Below are 21,463 nucleotides of genomic sequence, written 5' to 3' on the forward strand. Positions count from 1 at the left end.
ATTCATTACCCCTCCCTTCCAAAAAAATTCCATGTATCCATTAGCAGTCACTCTCCCTTTGCCCCCCAGCTTCAGACAACTACTGAGCTTCTGTCTCTACAGATTTGCCTATTTTAAACATTTCATATAAATTAAGTTATACAAGATGTTGCTTTTTGGGTCTGGAGTAGTTCACTTAGCATAATGTCTTCAAGGTCCATCCATGTTGTATAGGTACTTCATTTCTTTTTATTGCCCAATAAAATTCCATTGTATGGATACATACACCACATTTTATCTATCCATTTACCAGCTGACGAACATTTGGGTTGTTTCCACTTTTTGCCTCGTATGAATAGTGCTGCTATGTATAAGCTTTTGTGTGACATGTTTTCATGGTACATACTTAGGAGTAGAATTGAATTGATGGGTCATATGGTAACTCTATGTTTAACTTTTTGAGGCGCTGCCAGACTATTTTCCAAAGTGTCTGCTCCATTTTACATTCCCGCCAGCAGTTTATGGGAGATTTGCCCTTAGATTAAGATGGCCCCTTGTTAGATGTCGGACCCTGTGCCAAGTATAAAACAGGAATAATGATAGTATCTACTTCACAGATTATAATGTAAAATAAATGAAATGATGGACGCTAATATTCCTGGTACAAGGTAAGCCCTCAATAAATGTTATAGTTCCCTTCCTTCTGTCTTTGGTATTTGGTTGGCAACATTCATTCTGTAATAAAAGCAGAGATAAAATTGTAACTCTCTATTAGCAATAAGAGATGCATACACATAGTTGGTGCTGAATAAAATATTTTAATTGATAATTGGAAAAGCAATAGAACTTATATTGTTTTAATACCAAAATTAACTTATCATTTTTTACCTCCTGTAAAACTAGTATCTGAGTCTATAGGAGGAAAAAACACAGAAACAAATCAGCTTTTGTTTGCTTTGGATTTTTCAGATTTTCCCCAAAACAATTTTTATTTTCCCAACCTTTTATTTTGAAGAGTTTCGTATATATAGAAGAATTAAAAGACTTTAATATTACTCATATACTTATCATCTAGATTCAACAATTGTTAAAGTTTTGAATATTTGCTTTATCTATGTGTGTGTCATTTGTTAAGCTATTTGAGAGTAAGTTGCAGACATCAATACACTTCAACCCCTTTTTAGCCTGCCTCTTTTAGAAATAAGAGCTTTCTCTAATATTACCAAATGCCATTATCATACTGAAGAAAGTGAACTGTAATCCCCTAAATATTTTACTGTCCACTCAATATTCAAATTTTCAGTTCTTCCTGAAATATCTTTTACAGATACCTTTTTTTTCCTAACCAAAATCCAATCAAGTTTCACTCATTGACTTTGTTTCTCTTACAAACCAGCTTTGCTTTTAATCAGTCTGAGTGCTTGTGACTGTTTTGAATCTCTAACATCAGCAGGGAGAAATAAAATGTATTGTTGTTTGCAGATTTAAGCTCAGCTGGTGAACCTCTATCCTACCCAGCCACTTTCTTTGTCTTGATTCTGATTAAGCCTGAAATGGGCAGTACCATGTTTCCCCCAAAATAAGACCAGGTCTTATATTAATTTTTGCTCCAAAAGATGCATGAGGGCTTATGTTCAGGGAACATCATCCTGAAAAATCATACTAGGGCTTATTTTCCGGTTAGGTCTTATTTTCCGGGAAACATGGTAGTACAAAATTGTGTGCTATTTTTCAAGCATGATGATATTCAACGAAATAGAATGGATATTGATTGTCATACACATCTGTTAGTTGCTTCCCCAACATCTTTTATTCTCCTTTCTCTCTCTTTAATACTGATGCCGGAGTCGGAGCAAATCCCCGAGAGTGGGGACTCAAACCCTGGGCTAAGAAGGTTCTTGGCTTCACATACGAAAGAATTCAAACGTGAGCTGACAGAGAGTTTAAAGTGAAAGTAAGTTTATTTAGCAGAGAGTAAGAAAGGAAAGGCCACCCAACAGAGTGGCAGTCTCTAATCTCTACTGGAAGAAAGACCCCTTCCATCCACCGGGCTAGGGTTTTTGTGTTTTTTGTTTCCACGGAAAACTTCTCGGTACAGGGAAGTTCTGCAAGGTACAAGAGGAATAGACGCAGGTCTACCTTTAACTTTTTTTTTTTTTTTTTAAGATTTTATTGGGGAAGGGGAACAGGACTTTATTGGGGAACAGTGTGTACTTCCAGGATTTTTTTTCCAAGTCAAGTTGTCCTTTCAGTCTTAGTTGTGGAGGGCGCAGCTCAGCTCCAGGTCCAGTTGCCGTTGCTAGTTGCAGGGGGCACAGCCCACCATCCTTTGCGGGAGTAGAACTGGCAACCTTGTGGTTGAGAGCCCACTGGCCCATGTGGGAATCAAACCACCAGCCTTCGGAGTTAGGAGCACGGAGCTCCAACCGCCTGAGCCACTGGGCCGGCCCCTACCTTTAACTTTTGTAAGGTAAAGCTTGTGGCTAGATTCTAATAGGTTTATTTACTGGAATGGTCATACTGGCATCTCTGCTCAATAGGCTATGGATGGGCTGTTCTGTGTGATTAACAGCTGCCTGAGATCTGTGTCCTGGAGCGCATAGGCAGCAGGCTTGGAATCCAACCTCCTAGTTCCTTCTTCTATAATAACAGTCCTCATCCCCCTTTCCTATATTAATACCACCTTGAATGTTCTAGCTATATAGTCTACTGGTCATTGACCACAGATGGATCAATCAATTTATTCTATCTTCCATAGTGATGAGTCCAGGAAGGACCCAGGACCCAACTCAAGCCTCAACAATCAGGGCAAGACTCAACACCAGAGCTTTGGACTGAACTATAGGGATAGCCGGTTCTCTTTCCTGCTAAACCTAAAAAGGAATCCTGTAATTTCAGAGACTACTGGCAGCCATCTTGGATCCAGAAATGAAGAGCCAACCTCAAAAAATTGCTAAAGCCAGTAAAAGGACCCACGGCATAAGAATAAACCAGGACCTGGTCACAGCGTCTGAGCCCTGATCTAAGCCACATCTGAAGCCGGCATGTCCATCCCCCATCCTTTAATTATATCAGACAATAAATTACCTTGTTTGCTTCAGCCAGTTCAGGTTGCGTTTTCTCTTATTTGCAGTTGAGAGTCCCAAGGCGTTCAGTCCTCATAATATGGTAGTCAGTGTAATATATTATGAAGACAAGGAAGCAACTAAAAAAATAATGGTAAGTGCAGAAACATAATTGTACAACTTAACAAATCATTGTAAAACAGAACCATTCAACTACTATCCAGAAATAGAAGCTTGCTAACACCCCAGAAGTCCCCCACGTACTCCTTCCCATTCACGACTATCTGACCTGACTTTAACAGTCACTTCTTTTCCTCTGACTACCTAAGTATGAGTCCCTAAATACAGTAGTTTAGTTTTGCCTGTTCTTGAATTTCATACCATACGGTATGCACTCTTTGGTGACTTGCTTTTTCTGCTTAACATTGTTTGAGATTGTTAGGTTCTTGCGCAAAACCACAGTCCATTCATTTTCATTGCAGTAAAGAGTATTATATGAATATAACATTATGTATTTATTTATTCTGTTAATGAACATTTGGGTTAATGAACACCCAAATTCCAGTTTGGGGCTATGACCAGGTATGCTGCTATCAGCATTTTGGGACTTGTCTCCCGGTGCACATGTGCATGCATTTCTCTTGAAGAGAACTGCTGGGCTGCAGGGTCAGCACCCGCTTACGCTCCCAATGGCGAGATCCAGCAATCTGTGAGAGTTCTTATTGCTCTATATTCTAGCCTATAACTAGTATTGCCATGCTTTTTAATTTTAGCCACTCTAGTGGGGTTTTTAACTTGCATCTCCCTAATTGCTAATGAGGCTGAGTATTTTTTCACATTGATTGGCCTTTCGGACTTCTTCTTTTGTGAATTGCTAAAGTCTCTTACCCAATTTTCTCCTGGGTTGTTTGTCTTTTGCTTTTTGTTTTGTAATCCTTTGTATATTCTGAATGCAAGCTCCTTGTCAATTATACCCAAGGCAAAAATTTTATCTTGTTCTGTAGCTTCCCTTTTCATTCTCTAAATGAACAGAGATACTTAATTCACATTTAATATATATTTTTTATGTTTAATGCTTCCTTTTTTTTAAATTTTATTTTATTAAATTTATTGGGGTGACAATTGTTAGTAAAATTACATAGATTTCAGGTGTACAATTCTGTATTACATCATCTATAAATCCCATTGTGTGTTCATCACCCAGAGTCAGTTCTCCTTCCATCACCATATATTCGATCCCCCTTACCCTCATCTCCCACCCCCCACCCGCCACCCCCCTTACCCTCTGGCAACCACTAAACTATTATCTGTGTCTATGGGTTTCTGTTTCTCATTTGTAATGCTTCTTTTAAGCCTGTTTTACCCCAGCTTTACAGAGCCATCATGTCATAAATTGAGTGTGCATATCTGAGTAGATCTGTTTCTGAACTCACTATTCCATTGCGCTGGTTGGTTTGTCTGTCCTTGAACCAATACCAAACTGCTTCAATTACTCTAGGTAAATAAGAAGAATCGATATGTGGTAGAGCAAAAGTCCTCCTATTCGTTTTTCCTTGTTTTCTTCAAAAGGATCTTGGCTCTTTGCATTTCTTTATCAATTCTGGAAACAAATTTGGAATTTTAGCTTATCGAGTTTCCCAAGATCTCGCTGAGACTTTTAATATTCAACACAGAGGTTTTGCATATCTTTTATTACATTAATTCCTAGATATTTTATGTTTTTGATGCCACTGGTCATTTAAATTTTATGTTAGTCTTTGCATGTGACAGTAACTAGAGTTACTATCGCCAAGAACTTCCAATCCCTTGGGATTGGGGACAGACACATAAATGTTCTTAATAGAGTGGAACAGATTAGTTATGATAAAGGTAGGCAAAGGTTACCATGGAAATACAATTGGAAGGGATTAGCCCATTCTGTGGGGTCACAGGATGGAAGGAAGGGAAAGGCATCCTAAGCGTTGAAAAATAGACAGGAGTCAGCTAGGTGAGTACAGAGTGAGGCAAAGAGGAGGGGGCATGAGTATGCATTTCACATACACAGTTCAGGGCATGTTAACACAGGCACTTTCTGATTCAGTGTGAGATGCAGTGCCAAAGCAGTAGATTCAGATGCCAGCATGGAGATGAAGCAAATCCTCCTGTGGGCATAACTAGAATGTGAACAAACTAGTTCCAAGAAGACTCCCGGACCCCTTTAGCCAGATAAGGTCATCAAATAGTGCAAAAATGTGAGCGGAGCGAGGATTTGGGAAAGCTTTCTTTGGAGGGGGCTGCCGCTGTCAGTCCTGTCCAGCAAAGAAGGCATCATAGGGGATGCTGCCTCCTTCTGCTCTGGTCTAGTGGTGAGACCTTCCAGGAAGTGGGGTGAGGCAATCCATTCTGCTGTTCCTGCACCATGCTGACCTACGAAAATTCCCTGGGGCCTTCTGACACCCTATGTGTGATATTTGGTCTTTGTTCCTGGTTCCCTGCACAGAGCTTCTAAAACCCTAGGAACTTCCTATAGGAGTAACAAGCCCCTTTTCACCATACCTGAATTTATGCTAATGAGGTGATTCTTGGCCTTTATTAGGTTGGTACAAAAGTCACAGCGGTTTTTGCAATTATTTCTCTTTTAAACCGTAATTACTTTTGCACCAACCTAATAGATGGCTTTAGGAAGAGAATTAGTCACCATACTCTTTTGTAGCCCCCTTGAAGCAAATTAGCTATATTGTGTCTTTCTCTTTATTATACATACATCATATTTTTAAAAGCTACATGATATTCTATTGTTTGAATATACCGTAATTTATGAACTTTATCTCCGACTGTAAAACACTTAGGTTGTTTTTCCTGTTATACAATTGTAAACACTATTGCTGTCAATATCCTTACATAAACTCTTTTGTAAACTTGTGCAATTATTTTCATAGGATTAATTACTAGGTGACAAAATTCTGCTCAAAGAGTATACATATTATATTAGTTTTCTAGGGCTGCTCGAGCGAAGTACCACAAACCAGGTAGCTTTAACAACAGAAATTGCTTACCTTACAGTTCTGGAGGCTGGAAGTCCAAGATCAAGCTGTCAGCAGGGTTGTTTTCTTCTGGGGGCTGTGAGGTAGAATCTGTTCCATTTCTCTCTTCTAGCTTCTGGTGTTTTGCTGGCAACCTGTGGCGTTCCTTGGCGTATGCTGTGTCACTCTGAGTTCTGTCTTAATCTCCATATACTTGTAGCATTCTCCCTGTGTTTCTATCTGTATCCAAATTTCCCTTTTCTATAAGGACACCAGTCATATTGGATTAGGGGTCCACCCTACTCCAGCAGGACCTCACCTAGAATGATCCTATTTCCAAATAAGGTGACATCCTGATGTACTAGGTGTTAGGATTCCAACATATGAATTTTTTTTGGGGGGGACACAATTCAACCTAAAACATATCTGTAAGACTTTCAATATATGTTACCAAATTTTTAGAGTGCATCTTTGAGAACTGTAAATGAGGTAGCACTGACAGGACTTGATGGTCCCATTATATCTGGGGAAGGGATGGGAGGAAAGGAGTAGAATTGAGTGATTTCTAAATATTGGACATGGGCAACTAAGTAAAATACAAAGCAATTATACTGGGAGAGGGAGTTTGGTAGGTGATGAGTTAAGTTTTAGACAGACTGAGTCTACGGCATTATGGAACAAGCAAGTGGAAATGTCTAATCAGTAGCTATATATGTTGGTCTGGAGTTTAGGAAAGACAAATTTGTGAATCATCATTACTTAAGTGGAAGTTGAAAATCATGGGGATGGATGAAATCACCCACTGAGATTGCCAAGTAACATGATATATAAAGAGGACCAAGGACAGCATTCTAGAAAGCCCCATATTAAAAGGAGGTTTGGCGGATAAGAAGCTCATAGACGAGACTGGGGAGAAAGGCTTCAAGGATGAGGACATACACTACCATTTGAAGGATGAATAAGACTTTGAGACAAGAAAGCATTCGAAGCTTCAAGGGCGTGGTCTGAACAAAGGACTAGAGAACAGGAATGTGCATAGCATAGCATAGCCTGAAAACATCTGATAACCTGACAAGGCCGGAGACAACAAACAGTACAAGGGGGCAGGGAGGCGCGGACATGAGAAAGGGAAGGAAAATTAGGGCCAGCTGTGGGAGGTGTCTTGCACCTGTCGTGGGCCTGTTAGTACTCAGATCCACCCCCGCCCTTTTCTGCTCACTTCGGAACCACAGGGTGCTGACACTGCGACCCGCATTTCTCAAGCTCCCTTGCCCCCTGGCTTCATGGTTAGATTTGGCCAACAGGGGCACAGAGAGTAGACTGGAGGGCAAGAGGAGGGGAGAATGGAGAGTATTTCTCCCCTTCTCTCTCCTTTAGCAGCATCTCTGGCAGTGGCTGTGTCTCATCCACGAGCCAGCTCTTGCTGGGCAGCTCTACCACGGCTCCAGTACTTTCTGGCAACTCTGGCTGCACAATCCATCCAGTTGTGCAGGAGCCTCCTCCGATATGTCCCAGATCCTGTCATGTACCCTGGTTCCTGGGCTCCAATGACGTCATCTCCTCTTGTGTCTTCTATCCCTAGGGATGGTGGTGGCTCCCTGCAGTTGTTGTTGATCTCTGAGATACCTCACCTTCCCATTTTCAGCTCTGCCAACATTGTGCAACTAGCTGTCCATATTAAATTCCTTCTGTTGTTGCCAGTTATTTTGATGACACTAATAATGTTACAACGAACTTGTTTATGTATTTCTCCTGGTGCATCTGTCCAAGAGTCCCTTTCTAAAGCATCTATCTTTAAGTAGAACTGCTAGATTGCCTACCTCCAGGCTTTTTTTACGCAAGAGATAAACAAGCCCATGGGAAAATGATTTCCAACCTCATACCATAATCAAAATTCAGTTCATATACATCAAATATGAAAGGTAAACTTAAAAACTATAAAAGAAAATATAGAGTATCTTTGGGACCTAAACCGGGTAAGAATTTCTTATACAAGACAAAAAAAAGAAATGTTAAAACATTAAACAGCATTAGAATTAAGAACTTCTGTTGGACAAAAGACATAATAAAGAGAATGAAAAGAAAAAGCATAACAGGAAGAAGATAGGCACAACATATATAATGTAGAAAATTTGGAACAAGTTGAGCTGATGGCTGACCTTACAAGAGAGATTTGATCTTTACAAAGTGGCTCATTACAACCTATGGTGCCAGATGGGTACTGCACTTATCGTGGTGATCACTTCCTAAGGCATATACTTGTCTAATCACTATGTGTACCCCTGAAACTAATATAATAATGTATGTCAACAATAAATGAAAAAGAAAAAAAAAAGAAAATGCATCAGATCATCTCCAGTTTTAAATAGCTGCAACAAAAACAGATACATTATTAAAAATATATCAGCTAAATGAACAACGCAAGGTCTCAATAAAGGGTAGCTGGATGAAAATACCTATCTTCAGGAAAGCATAAATCTGCTTTCACAAGAAGCTAAAGGATGGAAAGAAAGAGTGAGTGAATTTAATAAACAGAAAAAACTTGCAGAAGAGGAGAGATTGGGCTGCTGTTTGTGGAGAAAAGAACATGGATGGGATCTTGGAATTATTGTATATAGTGAATGAATCAGACAATGGAGATTTCATAGAATATTAACAAATTGTTTTTTTACTGAGGTAAAATTCTCATAAAATTCACCATTTCAACGTTTACAATTCAGTGTCTTTTACTACATTGACAATGTATGCAACCATCCCCACTATCTAATTAGACATCCTGGTATTGGCATGTCAGTGATTAGCAACTGAATAGGAAGGGAACGGGCACAATGATCAAAGAGTAGGCAGCCAGTTTAGAGAGAGAACAGAATCAGAAATGAAATCTAGTTGAGAAATGGAAGGCTCACTGGAGCTGTGCATTAAAACAAAAACAAGCCAAGTCGGTAGCTAATTAAGCAAAGTTTGAGGTCTCATTTCTCATGGTCATAAAAGCATCATGTTGAGCTCAGTTGACACAGAAGAGATCTGCAAGGCATAGCACTAGACGTCAGGGGTGCTGACCATTGACTGGAAATAAAAACAGTGTGTCTAAAAAGCAATGCCAATAGAGGTTGCATTTCCCAGCCTTGATGAAGAAGCAGCAAGTGAGTTACCAAGGTCAGAGGTAGAGCACCAAGCAACAAAGTCTGGTTTTAAACAGACGGCTGCCAGTGATTTTCTCAAACCATGAGTAAAATGCAAAACATACAGTTTGTCCTTTTTTCTTTTGAGGTAAAACATTTCTAATCTGATATCCATAAGGTTGTGAGACTTAAATGAAATAATACATCTATGGTGCTTGCATGAATAAATAATAGCTGTTATCATTGTTAATTAGGAATATTATTATAGGAAAGTAATGAAAAGAAAAAAGAATTATAGGTTAGACTCACTATGCCAAAAACAGAATAATAACTGTGACTTATGTCAAAATTGGAGTTATTAAAATATAATCAATTCAGAGAGAGCAATTCTAAGAAAAAGTTAATAGACAGATTTGTGTTAATTTAAAATATGAAACATTTCAATATTTGAGAACCATGAACTAATTTGGAACTGATTAATACTTCTAATAGCTGTTAGTAACAGTGAAAGCATAAAATACATTTGCTTGTGGTAGAATTTAAAATCGATGTAAATCCAAAGAGCTGAGATATGGATGGAGAGGAAGAAAATAAATGATTTGCTTACTGATAAAATATGACTATCACTAAGGAATAGAGTGGATAAATAAATACTGAATTAACTAGAACGTTAAGGAGAGAAAAGAGTAATATTGAGACCCATCAGAAAGAGAATGTCATTAACTGTCAGTGTAAAACACACTTCAGGAGAGACTGTTTGACCTACAGGGAGGCCTCCTTCCCTGAGATTCCTTCCCAGTAGACAGGGGCAAGCTATGGCAAAACCTGATAGACATGTGACCTAAGTTAAACCAGTAAGATTTGATACCGGAATTGTGGGGTTTGGAGCTGAGTGACACAGAGGCTGGGAGTCAAACTCATATTAATAGCAGCACTCTAGGGATAACATCTGTGGATTTCTTGTTAAGGACTTTAAGTTGCCTTGGTTCCTGGTTCAACAACATTCAACCAGTATCTATGTCAGGCACTGTGCCCCCTTACTTCCCTTCTTCCTTGCCCACTGTTTTGGCTCAACCTAGCCTGATGAGTTTCTTTTATTTAAAATCAGAAAAAATATTTCAATACAAATCACTTGAGGTAATATTTATACAGCACCAAGAAAAACATGTACCACTTTGACGTTATCAATGAATTCTAAATACTAAATGTAAATTTTCTATGAAGTTTACTTCAGTATGAATAATGAGGCTCTGGAAATTCTAGGAAAGATCAATGCAAACATAAGAGAAGCAAAAATAGCTATCAATAGAAAGAAAGAACATGATTGTTCCATTTGGTTTTATGAACAATGTACTATACGATCCTTATACTTCTCATTTTGCAAATGGAACATGGATGGAAACTATGTCATAATCTAGCACAGGTTCATAGGCTTTTGTTAGAGAACTACTAAATTAAACCCTAGAGACTCTGAAATTTGGATTTAAAAACATCTTTTGCTTATTTAATAAGCTCATTTTTATTAACAGGGATTGAGGTCAGGGAAAATTGATTACCTTAAGTTCAAAGGGATAATTTTAGGCAAGGCTGCTTCTAGAATCCTGTCTAATGCTCTGTGGACAGAAACACATTGCTAAAGAAGTGTTCCCTGATGATGGGATGTCTGATGAATAAAACAATGGTAGGTTACTCATTACAGATAGCTTACTGGTGATCAAAGCCTGCTTTGTCATGCTGTAAATGTTTCGATTGTAACAGTCTAGACATTTCATTAATATTTATTGAAGCATGGGAGATATTAATGTATCCAATTATGAGTCACTGTGGATATAAAAAAAACAAACAAATGAAAATTGCCCTCATAATGTGAAATACTGTAACATAATAACGATTTGATGTTCTTGGTTGAGATTTCAAATTGAATGTTAATTAGGCGGCAATATATTACACTAAAATTTTCATCTCAGAAATAGTTCATTAGCCTGGAATTTGTGGGTAGGAACATTTCTCCCGTGACTGAGAAGGTATTATCTCCTACGCACATGACTTTGGATATAAACAAGAAGCACAAGTTTTATCATTAACACTGAGCGTTGGAACCTGACTGCAAGGCCATCTTTGGGGCCTGCTTTAGTTCTATACTATAGGGCAATGTCTCCTCTTTTCTTGACCTTTTCCCTATAAAATGATGGCAAAATTAAATGAATCTAAATCTTTTGTCACCTGTAACTTTTATTAACTTAGAAATTTTCATTCTATTTACTTCATAAAAAAGTAATAATTTTCTATAATGAATACACATTATTTTTTTTAATTCATTTTATTCTTCTTTTGACAAACAGATATGAACAAAACTATATTATTCACTATAGTTATAGACACCCTTTTTTGCTTCACTTAAATAAGTTGTAAACATATTTAAGTGAATAAAATTCTTGGCTTAACACGTATTCTAGAACTCTAACATACTTTTCAACTTAGGACAAAAAAAAGCTTATGAAACTTCCATTAGATTAACATCATACAGCAAACTAAATTAGTATATCTGCTTTTAAATTAACATCTGCCATTTTTTAAAAACTTCAATTTTAGGTAACAGCTAAAATGATTTTTATCTGAACTTTTATGAAAGAACAGAAGCTAACCATATAAATCTTGTTCATAACCATATTGGCCCTTTAAAAAATAAAAAATAATAAAAATAAAAAAATAAACCTATAATCAAAAAACCTCTATTCATCTTTCAGGATAAAAAATAGCTACCAACAAGTTATTTTAGAATACTTTAAATATAGATGGAATTTATAATAACTAGATTTCATGATATCTGATTTTATTAATGCTTATCTTTTCATTTTAAAGTAACATTACTTAAAAACAAAACCAACATGTTTAGTATTTTATAATTTCATTATTTTATAAATTTCAGACCCCGAAAAAAACTCAGATCATGGCTTAAAAAAAAGGCAATCTTCAGAATATATTTTGACAGGCAGAATGGTTTTTAATCTCTTGAACTGGAATACCTTCCTGTAGTACTCTTGCTGTAGTTGACCAGCTTCCCACATTGTCAGCTGCTAGGCACATGAGATTGACAACCCATTTTTAGTATTATAAACTCCATATTTAATTGCAAAAATTAGTTGTATTCATGGAGCAAAAATCAAATATTGTAAACTTCATGCTAAATGTTACTAGTTATTTCTAACTGGGAGAAAATAGATGCAACCAAAAAGATCTCGTTTTTCATAATACTCCCTTACATGTAAATTATCAGGCACATTTGTATATATGGGTACTATCTTCTTAGAAGGAATAGTATTGTGTGAAACCTAAACTCTGAGTTAGATAAGTCATTCACACCAAAAAGTACTGTATACTGATTTCACTATACAGTCTTGACTCCCAAAGGGTGGCTTTCAACTTTATCCACACATGTAATACAAAAATTCTCAAATACTTGAGGTTAAGGAAAGGTTACATTAATAAGGCTAACAAAATAACAAGTCATAAAGATTTACTTTTAATCCTAGAAAATGAAACAATAGAGAAAAATTTTGTAAGACACATAGGAAAGAGGAAGAATTTGAAGTAAATTTGGCCTGGGATCCTTTTGCATTGCTATTCCTTCAACTCAGACAAATTAAAGAATAAGAGAGGCCACAAACTCTTTCTTAGTGGAAAAAGCTGCAAGGAAAGCAAAGCAGCTGAATAGTGATGAAGAAAACACAACAAAAGACATAAAAATTTGTAGTTATGAAGATAATTAAGAAATTATGGTACTAATTGCATTCTGAAGTTTAAGAAGCAACAAGTAGTAACAAATGAATTAGACAGTAATCTGTTGGGTCTTTTTAAGTTACACACAAATAAAAGGTTAACCTATAATTCTTTAGAGGTTTACATCTGACAAGGAACATCATCTAATTACCTTTAAATTTGTCTCATTTCTTAAAACTTAACAACTGATTCCCATCGGAAAAAATATTTTTAAATTCTTAATCATTAAAACAAGCTTCTTAGCTGCACTTTGATGGGGTTATAAAAAAGCTTCACAGAATTAATCCCATCAATACCAAAGTTACTGCAATAAAGTTCATTCATAAGCATCAAATGTGATATCACCATCACCACATTACCGCAATGACAAAGAGATTGAGTCATTTCATTTCTTCAAGAAAAATTACATTAAAATGGTTACTGAAAGCTTTTACTAAAACACTTTAAGATTTATTTCAACAGAATGTTCGGGAGATCCTATATTAATAAAAACATTAGCAAATAGGGTTGCATCTTGGTCTATAAATGATGTTCTCCATAATGGACTTGTGTTTTTAAAATATCACTTAGGGGACACTGGTTAAAGTTTATCTCTGACATATTTTTTAAAAACCTGTTAGCAGCTTTGCTATAAAACCTGATTTAAGATAGCTGTATTTTTCAGTAACATTTAGAACAATCCAGCACTTGGTATGAATACTCATATCGGCATTCTGTACTAAAACATAGTGGTGCAACATTTTGTAAACTAGCTGCAATTTTCAGTAGCTCTGTTCACCAACCATGTAACAGAATTGTAATATTCTCCTAAATCATATGCGTGTCTCATATATACAAGTATTAATGGTTTTGGGGGATATTCTTCACCAACTACAATAGGAGGAGAATCTGCCTGTATTATCTCTATCAGTGTTTGTAAAATATGAGACAGGCCTCTTAGCTCAAGCTGACCCATCCCCATGCAGCTGTGTTGATATCATCACAGTACTTTCCAAACGCTTCTGGAGTATACATATCTCCTGTATTAGGGTTTGTTAACAATGGCAGAAATTCTTCCACATGGCTTTTCATACATTAAGCAGTCTTGACTTCTTAAGGCAGCCACAGTCAGACGGCATTCCTGTTCTTTCAGTTGCTCTTCAATGGCTCTCCACATACAGTGGCCATCAGATGGAATCTGTTTAATTTCCAACTGTCTAGCTGCCAATATTTCAGCAAGTTTTTCACTTTCGACATGTCTAGCTCCAGCTAGGTTCTCAATGTCAGCTTCAGCTATCCTTTCTTTCTGCTCCTTTTCTAATGCAGCTTTTTTGTCCCATCTCTTTTGTGCTTTTGATATCCGAGGCAGCTGATTCTCAAGAACCAAGTTCGAAATGTTAGAAGTCAGCTTCCATTGTTCCAGTTCCTCTCTCTGTTTCTTTTCCATTTCTGCTACCAACTTAGCAAATCATCAGTGAGTTGCTTCCTCCTTTTTTCGTCATTCTTGGGAACAGCATTCTTCATACCTTGAATTTTGGCTTGCAAGTCCTTTTTCTCTTTGCGGTGCCTTCTCACCAGCTTCTCCTCCTCATCCAGCCCCTCCACCAACACTGCCTCCATAATCCTACACATTATTTTTATAATTGGGAGAAATGAACTTTACTATTAGAATAAGTAGAATCAAATCACGATTTTTTTCATCCTGTTGGCTAATTTTTGGACCCTATATTTAAATTAAGCCTGATAATTTCAGGCTTAAAATTAAGTTCTAGAGATCTAACGTACAACTTTGTGCCTATACTTAACAATACTGTACTGTGCACTTAACATTGTTTGAAAATAGATCTCATATCAAGTGTTCTTAATCCAATAAAAAAAATTAAGCCTATATTATATACGTATGTTTTGTTTTCAAAATGAAATTTTAAAAATCACTTTTTTCCTAATTATAAAAGTAATACAGACACTTCCATTTCTGGAACAAGATGGAGTAGTTGCATTTCTTCCCATCCCTTCCGCTAAGGACAGCTTGGATGATATTATAAAAAAAATACAAGAAGACTCTAAAAGGTGGAGGGAAGGCAGATTGGCTAGTTACCTTGAAAGACATGGCAGTGAGTTCCCTCGGTCTTCTTTTGGCTTCATATTTCTTCATCTGGACACTGGAGATGTAGGCAACCCAGAAATGTCAGCAAGCTCAGACAGAAAATGCCCGCCAAAGCCTGCTCTCTGGACAAAGGACCAGGAAAGGTGTAGCCTAGCAAGGGAGAAAACATTTAGTTAATAACCACTCATGCAGAAAAGAATTAACATGGGAGGTGTGAGCACGCTGTTTGTACAGAGTCCTGCTCGCAAGGTTGGCCGTTGGCTGACATCTGGGAACTTCACTGGTAAACAATCCTTTACACTTAGGAATATTCAAGTTTCCTAAATGATAAGGGTGTCTCTCTGTGCCTAGCATTCATGCAAAGGACGTGCTTATGCTGCACACCTGCTTTTCTTTTCGGAGTTTGGAATTGGTGCTAGGCAATGGGTACCTATATACCAGCTCCCCAAAAAACCTTGGGCACTGAGCCTCTGATGAGCTTCCCTGGAAGACAACACTTCATACTTGTCATAATTCATTAATGGAAAAGTTAAACACATTCTGGGTGATTCCACTGGGAGGGAACTCTTAGAATCTTGTGCCTAGTTACCTTTGGACTTTACTGCATTAAGTTTTTCCATTGGGCAAAATCTCATCTGTGAATACAACTATATACTGAGTCCTGTTAGTCCTCCTGGAGTGAATCATTGAACACGGGAGTGTTCTTGGAGACCCCTGACATGCTGTCAGACTCCAGCCAAATAGTCCAGAGAGGGTGGTGGTCCCTTCCTATGTCAGCAATAGTTCAGTGGGAAGCCTAGACTTTGACCCTTGCCAGGCTGCAATTAGGCACTCCAATCTCCCTGCCAGGATGGTATCAGAGAAGGCTGAGTGGGAAGCCAGAACTTTTACCATCTTCCAGTGGTAAGGAATTGCCCCCACCACACACACACCTCCCATAATGCCAGTGGAGGACATGTGGGGAGCAATGATGGGCACCCCTCTAGTTGCCAACCAGGGTGGGATCAGTGGGGGGTCTGGTAGAGACCTTGAACTCCCATTCCTGCACAACAGTAATGAGGTGTTCTTTCCTGCCCACCTGGAGTATCAAAGGAGGCCTAATAGGGAACCTGGACTTCTACCCCAACCGGGAAGTTACAAGGTGACATCTCCCTTCCCTGACCAATGCAGTGTTAGAGAAGGTCTGCTAAAACAGAAGATATGAGTAAGATTCAGCATCTCATAATGTAATTCCCAAAATGCTCAGTATATAACAGGAAAGTATTCACCATACCAACCACCAGGAAAATATCAATTTGAATGAGAAAAGACAACCAACAGATGCTAACACCTAGGTAACACAGATGTCAGAATTATCTGAAGATCTTAAAATAGCCAGCATAAAAATGCTTCAATAAAAATTATGAACGTGTTTGAAACAAACAAACAGTCTCAGCAAAGAAAGAGTAGATACAAAGAAAAAACAAATGGAAACTTTAGAACTTAAAAATTACAATATCCTAAATTTAAAAAAAAATGGATGGGCTCAACAGAAGAATGGGTAGACGAATCAGTGAACCGGAAGACAGAACAATAGAAATGATTCAATCTGAACAATAAAAAGGAAATAGATTGAAAAAAATTAACAGTTTCAGGAATCTGTGGGCTATACCAAAAGATCTAACATTTGTGCACCGGGTCCTGGAGAAGAAGAGAAAGAGGGCAGACCTGAAAAAGTATTTAAAGAAGTCATGTCTGAAAATTTCCCAAATTTGGCAAAAGACATCAACCTACAGATTAAAGCAGTTGAATGAACCTCAAACAGAATAAACAAAAATAAATCTCCACCAAGACACATCATAGTCAAATAGCTGTAAACTAAAGACAAAGAAAAAATTCCTGAAAACAGCAAGAAAGAAACAACAGCTTATGATTAGCAGGAAAAACAATTTGATGACAGCAGATTTCTCCTCTCAAACTAAAGAGGCCAGAAGGAAGTAGCACATTTTTTAAGTGCCAAAAGAAAAGAAGTGTCAATCCAGATTCTATATCCAGTGAAAATATCCTTTAGTAATGAAGGGGACGTCAAGACATTCTCAAATAAAAGAAGCTTCAAAGTGTTTTTCACCAGCAGACCTGTCCTAAGAGAATGGATAAAAGAAGTTTCCTAAACAAAAAGGAAACGATAAAAGGAATCTTCAGATATTAGGAAGAACAATGGAAAGAGTAAAAACATGGGGAAATACAATAGACTTACCTTCTCCTCGAATTTTCTAAATTATGTTTGACGACTGAAGTAAAACTTTTAACATTATTTGATATGGTTCTCAATGTATGTAGAGGAAATAATTAAGACAATAATAAATTGGGGAGAGTAAAGGAACTTAAATGGAAGTGAGGTTTTTATGCCTCCCTGGAACAGGCAAAATGCTATCACCAGCAGACTGTGATGTTATGTACATATAATGTAATACCTAGAGCAACCACTAAAAAATTTATACAAAGAGATATACTCAGAAACATTACAGACAAATCAAAATGGGATTATAAAATCATGCTCAAGTAACCAACAGAAAGACAGGACAAATAGAAAAAAAACAAAAGGAACAAACAGAAAACAATAAAGTGGCAGACTAAAAAGCCTTAACATACCAGTAATTACATTACATACAAATGGTCTATTTTATTTGTCAAAGCCAAAAACTGGAAACAACCAAAATGTCCAATAGTTGAATGGTTAGACAAACTGTAGTAAACCCACACCAGCGAAACTTCCTCAGCCATAAAGGGAAATGGACTATGGATACACACAATAGCTTGAATAGATCTCAAATGCCTTAGCTGAGTGAAAAAGGCCAATACTGTATGATCTTATTTACATAACATCTTGGAAATGGCAAAATCATTTTCTAGAGATAGAAAACAGATTAGTGACCAAGGCTTAGGAATGGTGAGAGGAATGGGGACGGGTGTAATTACAAAGTGGTAGCACAAAGGATTTCTTTGTGGTGAGGGAAGAGTTCTGTATCTTGATTGTAGCGGTGGTTTTATGAATGTACGTGTGATAAAATGCCATAGAACTGTCCGCACACACATTATACCAAGTCAATGTCCTGGATTTGATATTGTACTATAGTTATATAAGACGTCATCATAAGACAAAACTGAATGAAACACATGATCTCGCTTTTTGCAACCTAATATAAATCTATAATTACTTTAAAATATCACATATAAACTATATATACATATGTGTATGTATCCAAAGCATAGAAAATATTTGCAAAGATAGGCATACAAATGAACAGTGGTAATGATACATCTGTAGTACTTGAAATTTTTAAAACACGGATGCCTTCATGAATTTCTTATATAAAAAGAATGTAAAATTATTGTAAAAAATTCAAGTACAGAAAAATGTAAACAAGATGAAAGTCACCTGCTTTATGATGCCATCAAGATAATTTCATTAATTCATTTAACAAATACTTACTGAGTGCATCATATGGTGCTATGAACTGTTAACATTTTGGTGCACATTTCAGAATTTTCCTGTGTATCCAGTTATATACAAATAATAATCATTCACTGATATTTATTATAAGCAAAATATGTATTATTATATAATATGCTCTCACTCCTTGACCTTCTATTCATTCATTATTCATCTATTCACCAAATATTTATTGAGTACCTGCTTCAGCCAACATCATGTGAGGCTCTGAGACTATAATGATGAATAAGCCAGACATGGTCTGTTTCCTCACAAAGCTTACCGTATAGTGAAAGACTGTCACTAAACAAGTTTTCTGAAAGGAATACACAATTACAGATTGTCAAGTTTGGACAATATGAACAATACTTTGAAACACCCAACTGTGCAAGGAAAGGATAGCAAGATATCATGTCATGTTTATGATGAAAATGAGCCAGTAGAGAGAGACGTTAAATGTACAAGAGGAAAAGAAAGGGATACTGGATTTATAGAAAGCTTCCTGAGAAGGAGCCAGAGCACAAATGTAAGGGTTGGCTTCAGGTGGAAGGAAAACTGCTACATTGAAATAGAAGCAAAAGAAGCTAGGACAAGTACAGATGAGATTTAGTTTGTAGATTTACAGCCAGAAACTGAGACAATTCCTCTTTGAAACCTTCTATTTTCTTAGCAAAATATAAGGCAATGTCATCTTCCAAAAGCAAGGATGTAAACTGGAAGATGTGAGGTTTGAAGGGAGTTCAGTTTTTAAAGTAGTCATTTGGGAAAGGAAGTTGAATAGAAAAAGGTAGTAAACTTGCCAGGCTGAATTACAGGCCTGTAGAGTCTGTCCTATGGGGCAGAATGTAACCATTTTCAGCTCACTGATTGCACTCAGGAAAAAGGCAAGGTAATAAATAGGTATTAGAACAGAGAAACAAAGTAGCGAATTAAAAAAAAAAAAAAAGAGGGTTGTTCCTCAACTGGAAGGAGGAAGAAAATGGTCTAAGAGAGAAAAGGGAAGGAAGAAAATAGGTCAGGGGAAGATGGAGATAAAAGCAGGGAGGTGGTGGATTTCTGGCCAGGGTACAGGAATGTCCTTTTGTCTTCCCTGGCCACAGTGATAATTTATCATCTGATTTTGTGAAACTGGTTCCGTATTTCTTTTAGTCTTTTAGACCTGACAATCCATGGAAACCCTCTGGGGGAGTTCCCAGGCATCTTACTGCAGAGAAGTATGTTACTGCAGAGAAGTATGAGTGAGGCACAAGGATATCATCCTCCATGCATTAGAACAGAGGCTCTAGTGAGCAACAGGTGGCAGAAGTTTAGTTTTTCTCTTCCTATTGATAGTTGTGTGCTGTTGTGAGCCCTTGGGTCCATTCTGTACTCATTCCTAGTTACCAAAGGTCCAGTTCCTTTACTCAAATGATATCTTTCAATCTACTCCAAGTGTTTTCTTAACATTATTTTTGATTTCATGAATGTTTAGCTAAATAAAAATGGACTTGGAGGAACTAAGATCTGGGCCAAAGATAACTTAGAACCATCTGTTAAATGGACCATTTGTCCAAAACACTCTACCATTATTACTCTTGGAGAAATACTACTTACTAGTCAATACTTGGCGATTATTAAATTATCTACACTCTAGTAATACCAAACTTATCAGTCCCTTCATACAATGGCTATTCCATTATTAAAGAGAAGAACTTCCTTATGAGTCCTGTTGCTTAGTATTAGTGAAGCTCAAAAGTTTTAGGTGACCTTGATGATTAACAAAAACAAGCTTCTCTTAATCACAATAGCAAGAAAATATAAAGTGGCCAAGCAGCTGGTTAGCACATGAACAAGGCAAGGAAGAGACTGGATTGAAAGAAAATTGTAACTCATTCTAGAGTCCAGTTCCTTTTCTTTTGAACATTAGTTTGGCTGGATTGCTAATGCATGATTTTTGTACAAGTTATTTTAATTTAGGGCTTTCCCTTCCTCTTTTTTTTTTGGAAAAAAAAAAAAAGGCAGCTTTCCTTTTGAAAATACACTTCGTTTTTTAAAATTACCAAAAGAGAGAGGGAAGTAAAATAGTGTGTGTCTTAACTAAAATATTGTTAAGAAACAGAACTTGGCTCTTTGCTTCCCTTCCATCACAGCCAAAAGGGAAACATATTACACTGCTGTCAAGCAGAAGTGAAAATACAGGTAATTCAAAGACTGGTACATATTTGGAGGTCAATGTTCTTTTCGCATTTCCCTCCTCCTTTTTAAAACTTAGGATTTGTTTGACACCACGTACAACAATCTAGTGGACAATGATTTTTCTTTTCTGGCTAACAGGGAGTGGTGCACGTTGCTAGTTCGCTCTATGAACCAGATAGGGGCCGCTCTGCATTTCCATTCAAGTCTGGAATTCTTTCGACAGGGTTTGTAATTGGCTTTCCTCGCATTCGGAGGGAAGATGGAACGGAGGTGGGGATGGGCGGGTGGAAATACAACTTGATACGATACTATAATCTCCAGGGCAGCTCGTATACTGAGATTTGTTTCTTTGGTTCTCTGAGTTGCTGAGGCTTGCACCTTCCCTTTCCTGACAATCCTCGGTTTCCCCTATGGACTGGGTCAATGGGTAGAATTCTAATGATTAGCTCCTGAAGCGACCAGTGTTGGTGGCCCCTGGTGCCAGAGAAGGGTCTCAAGTCTCCAGTCTTCAAAGGCTACCTTTCAGGTCTCATTCGGAACCTGGAGCAGGCCAACGAGTCCTAGTCCCGAGTTCCACGAAGATCTCAGCACACCCTACCCACCTCCGACTGCACGGAACAATACCGGAGACAAATCCCCGAAGCCCCGTCGCAGCTCCGAGCCCACAAGCGGGCGCATGCGCAGAACGGAGCGAGCGGACATGCCCTCCAGGGATCACAGGCGTCTGCGCAGCGGTCACAGTCTCGGAAAGGCCTGGCTCCCCTGTCGCCGTGAGCGGACCC

At 37.7% G+C, this 21,463-nt stretch overlaps 1 protein-coding gene and 1 long non-coding RNA gene across 2 annotated transcripts; both read right to left on the bottom strand.

Moving 5' to 3' along the window:
• Positions 1–2,125: 2,125 nt before the first annotated feature.
• LOC141567299 (uncharacterized) lies at positions 2,126–4,258 on the bottom strand. The gene is made up of 2 exons (XR_012489855.1): positions 3,067–4,258; positions 2,126–2,306 (listed from the first exon to the last, which is right to left on the bottom strand). It is a non-coding gene; the product is annotated as an uncharacterized LOC141567299 (long non-coding RNA).
• Positions 4,259–10,996: 6,738 nt separating this feature from the next.
• Positions 10,997–21,422, bottom strand: LOC109451943 (deubiquitinase OTUD6B). Its single transcript, XM_074313859.1, is given in 6 exon segments — positions 10,997–13,900; positions 13,903–14,031; positions 14,033–14,394; positions 14,397–14,551; positions 15,026–15,184; positions 21,284–21,422. Coding segments are annotated over 5 exon segments (897 nt in total). The 5' UTR covers positions 15,073–15,184; positions 21,284–21,422; the 3' UTR covers positions 10,997–13,696.
• Between the last annotated feature and the right edge of the window lie 41 nt (positions 21,423–21,463).

The sequence above is a fragment of the Rhinolophus sinicus genome, linkage group LG10 (assembly GCF_036562045.2).
Source record: "Rhinolophus sinicus isolate RSC01 linkage group LG10, ASM3656204v1, whole genome shotgun sequence".
In the NCBI taxonomy this organism is placed as follows: Eukaryota; Metazoa; Chordata; class Mammalia; order Chiroptera; family Rhinolophidae; genus Rhinolophus; species Rhinolophus sinicus.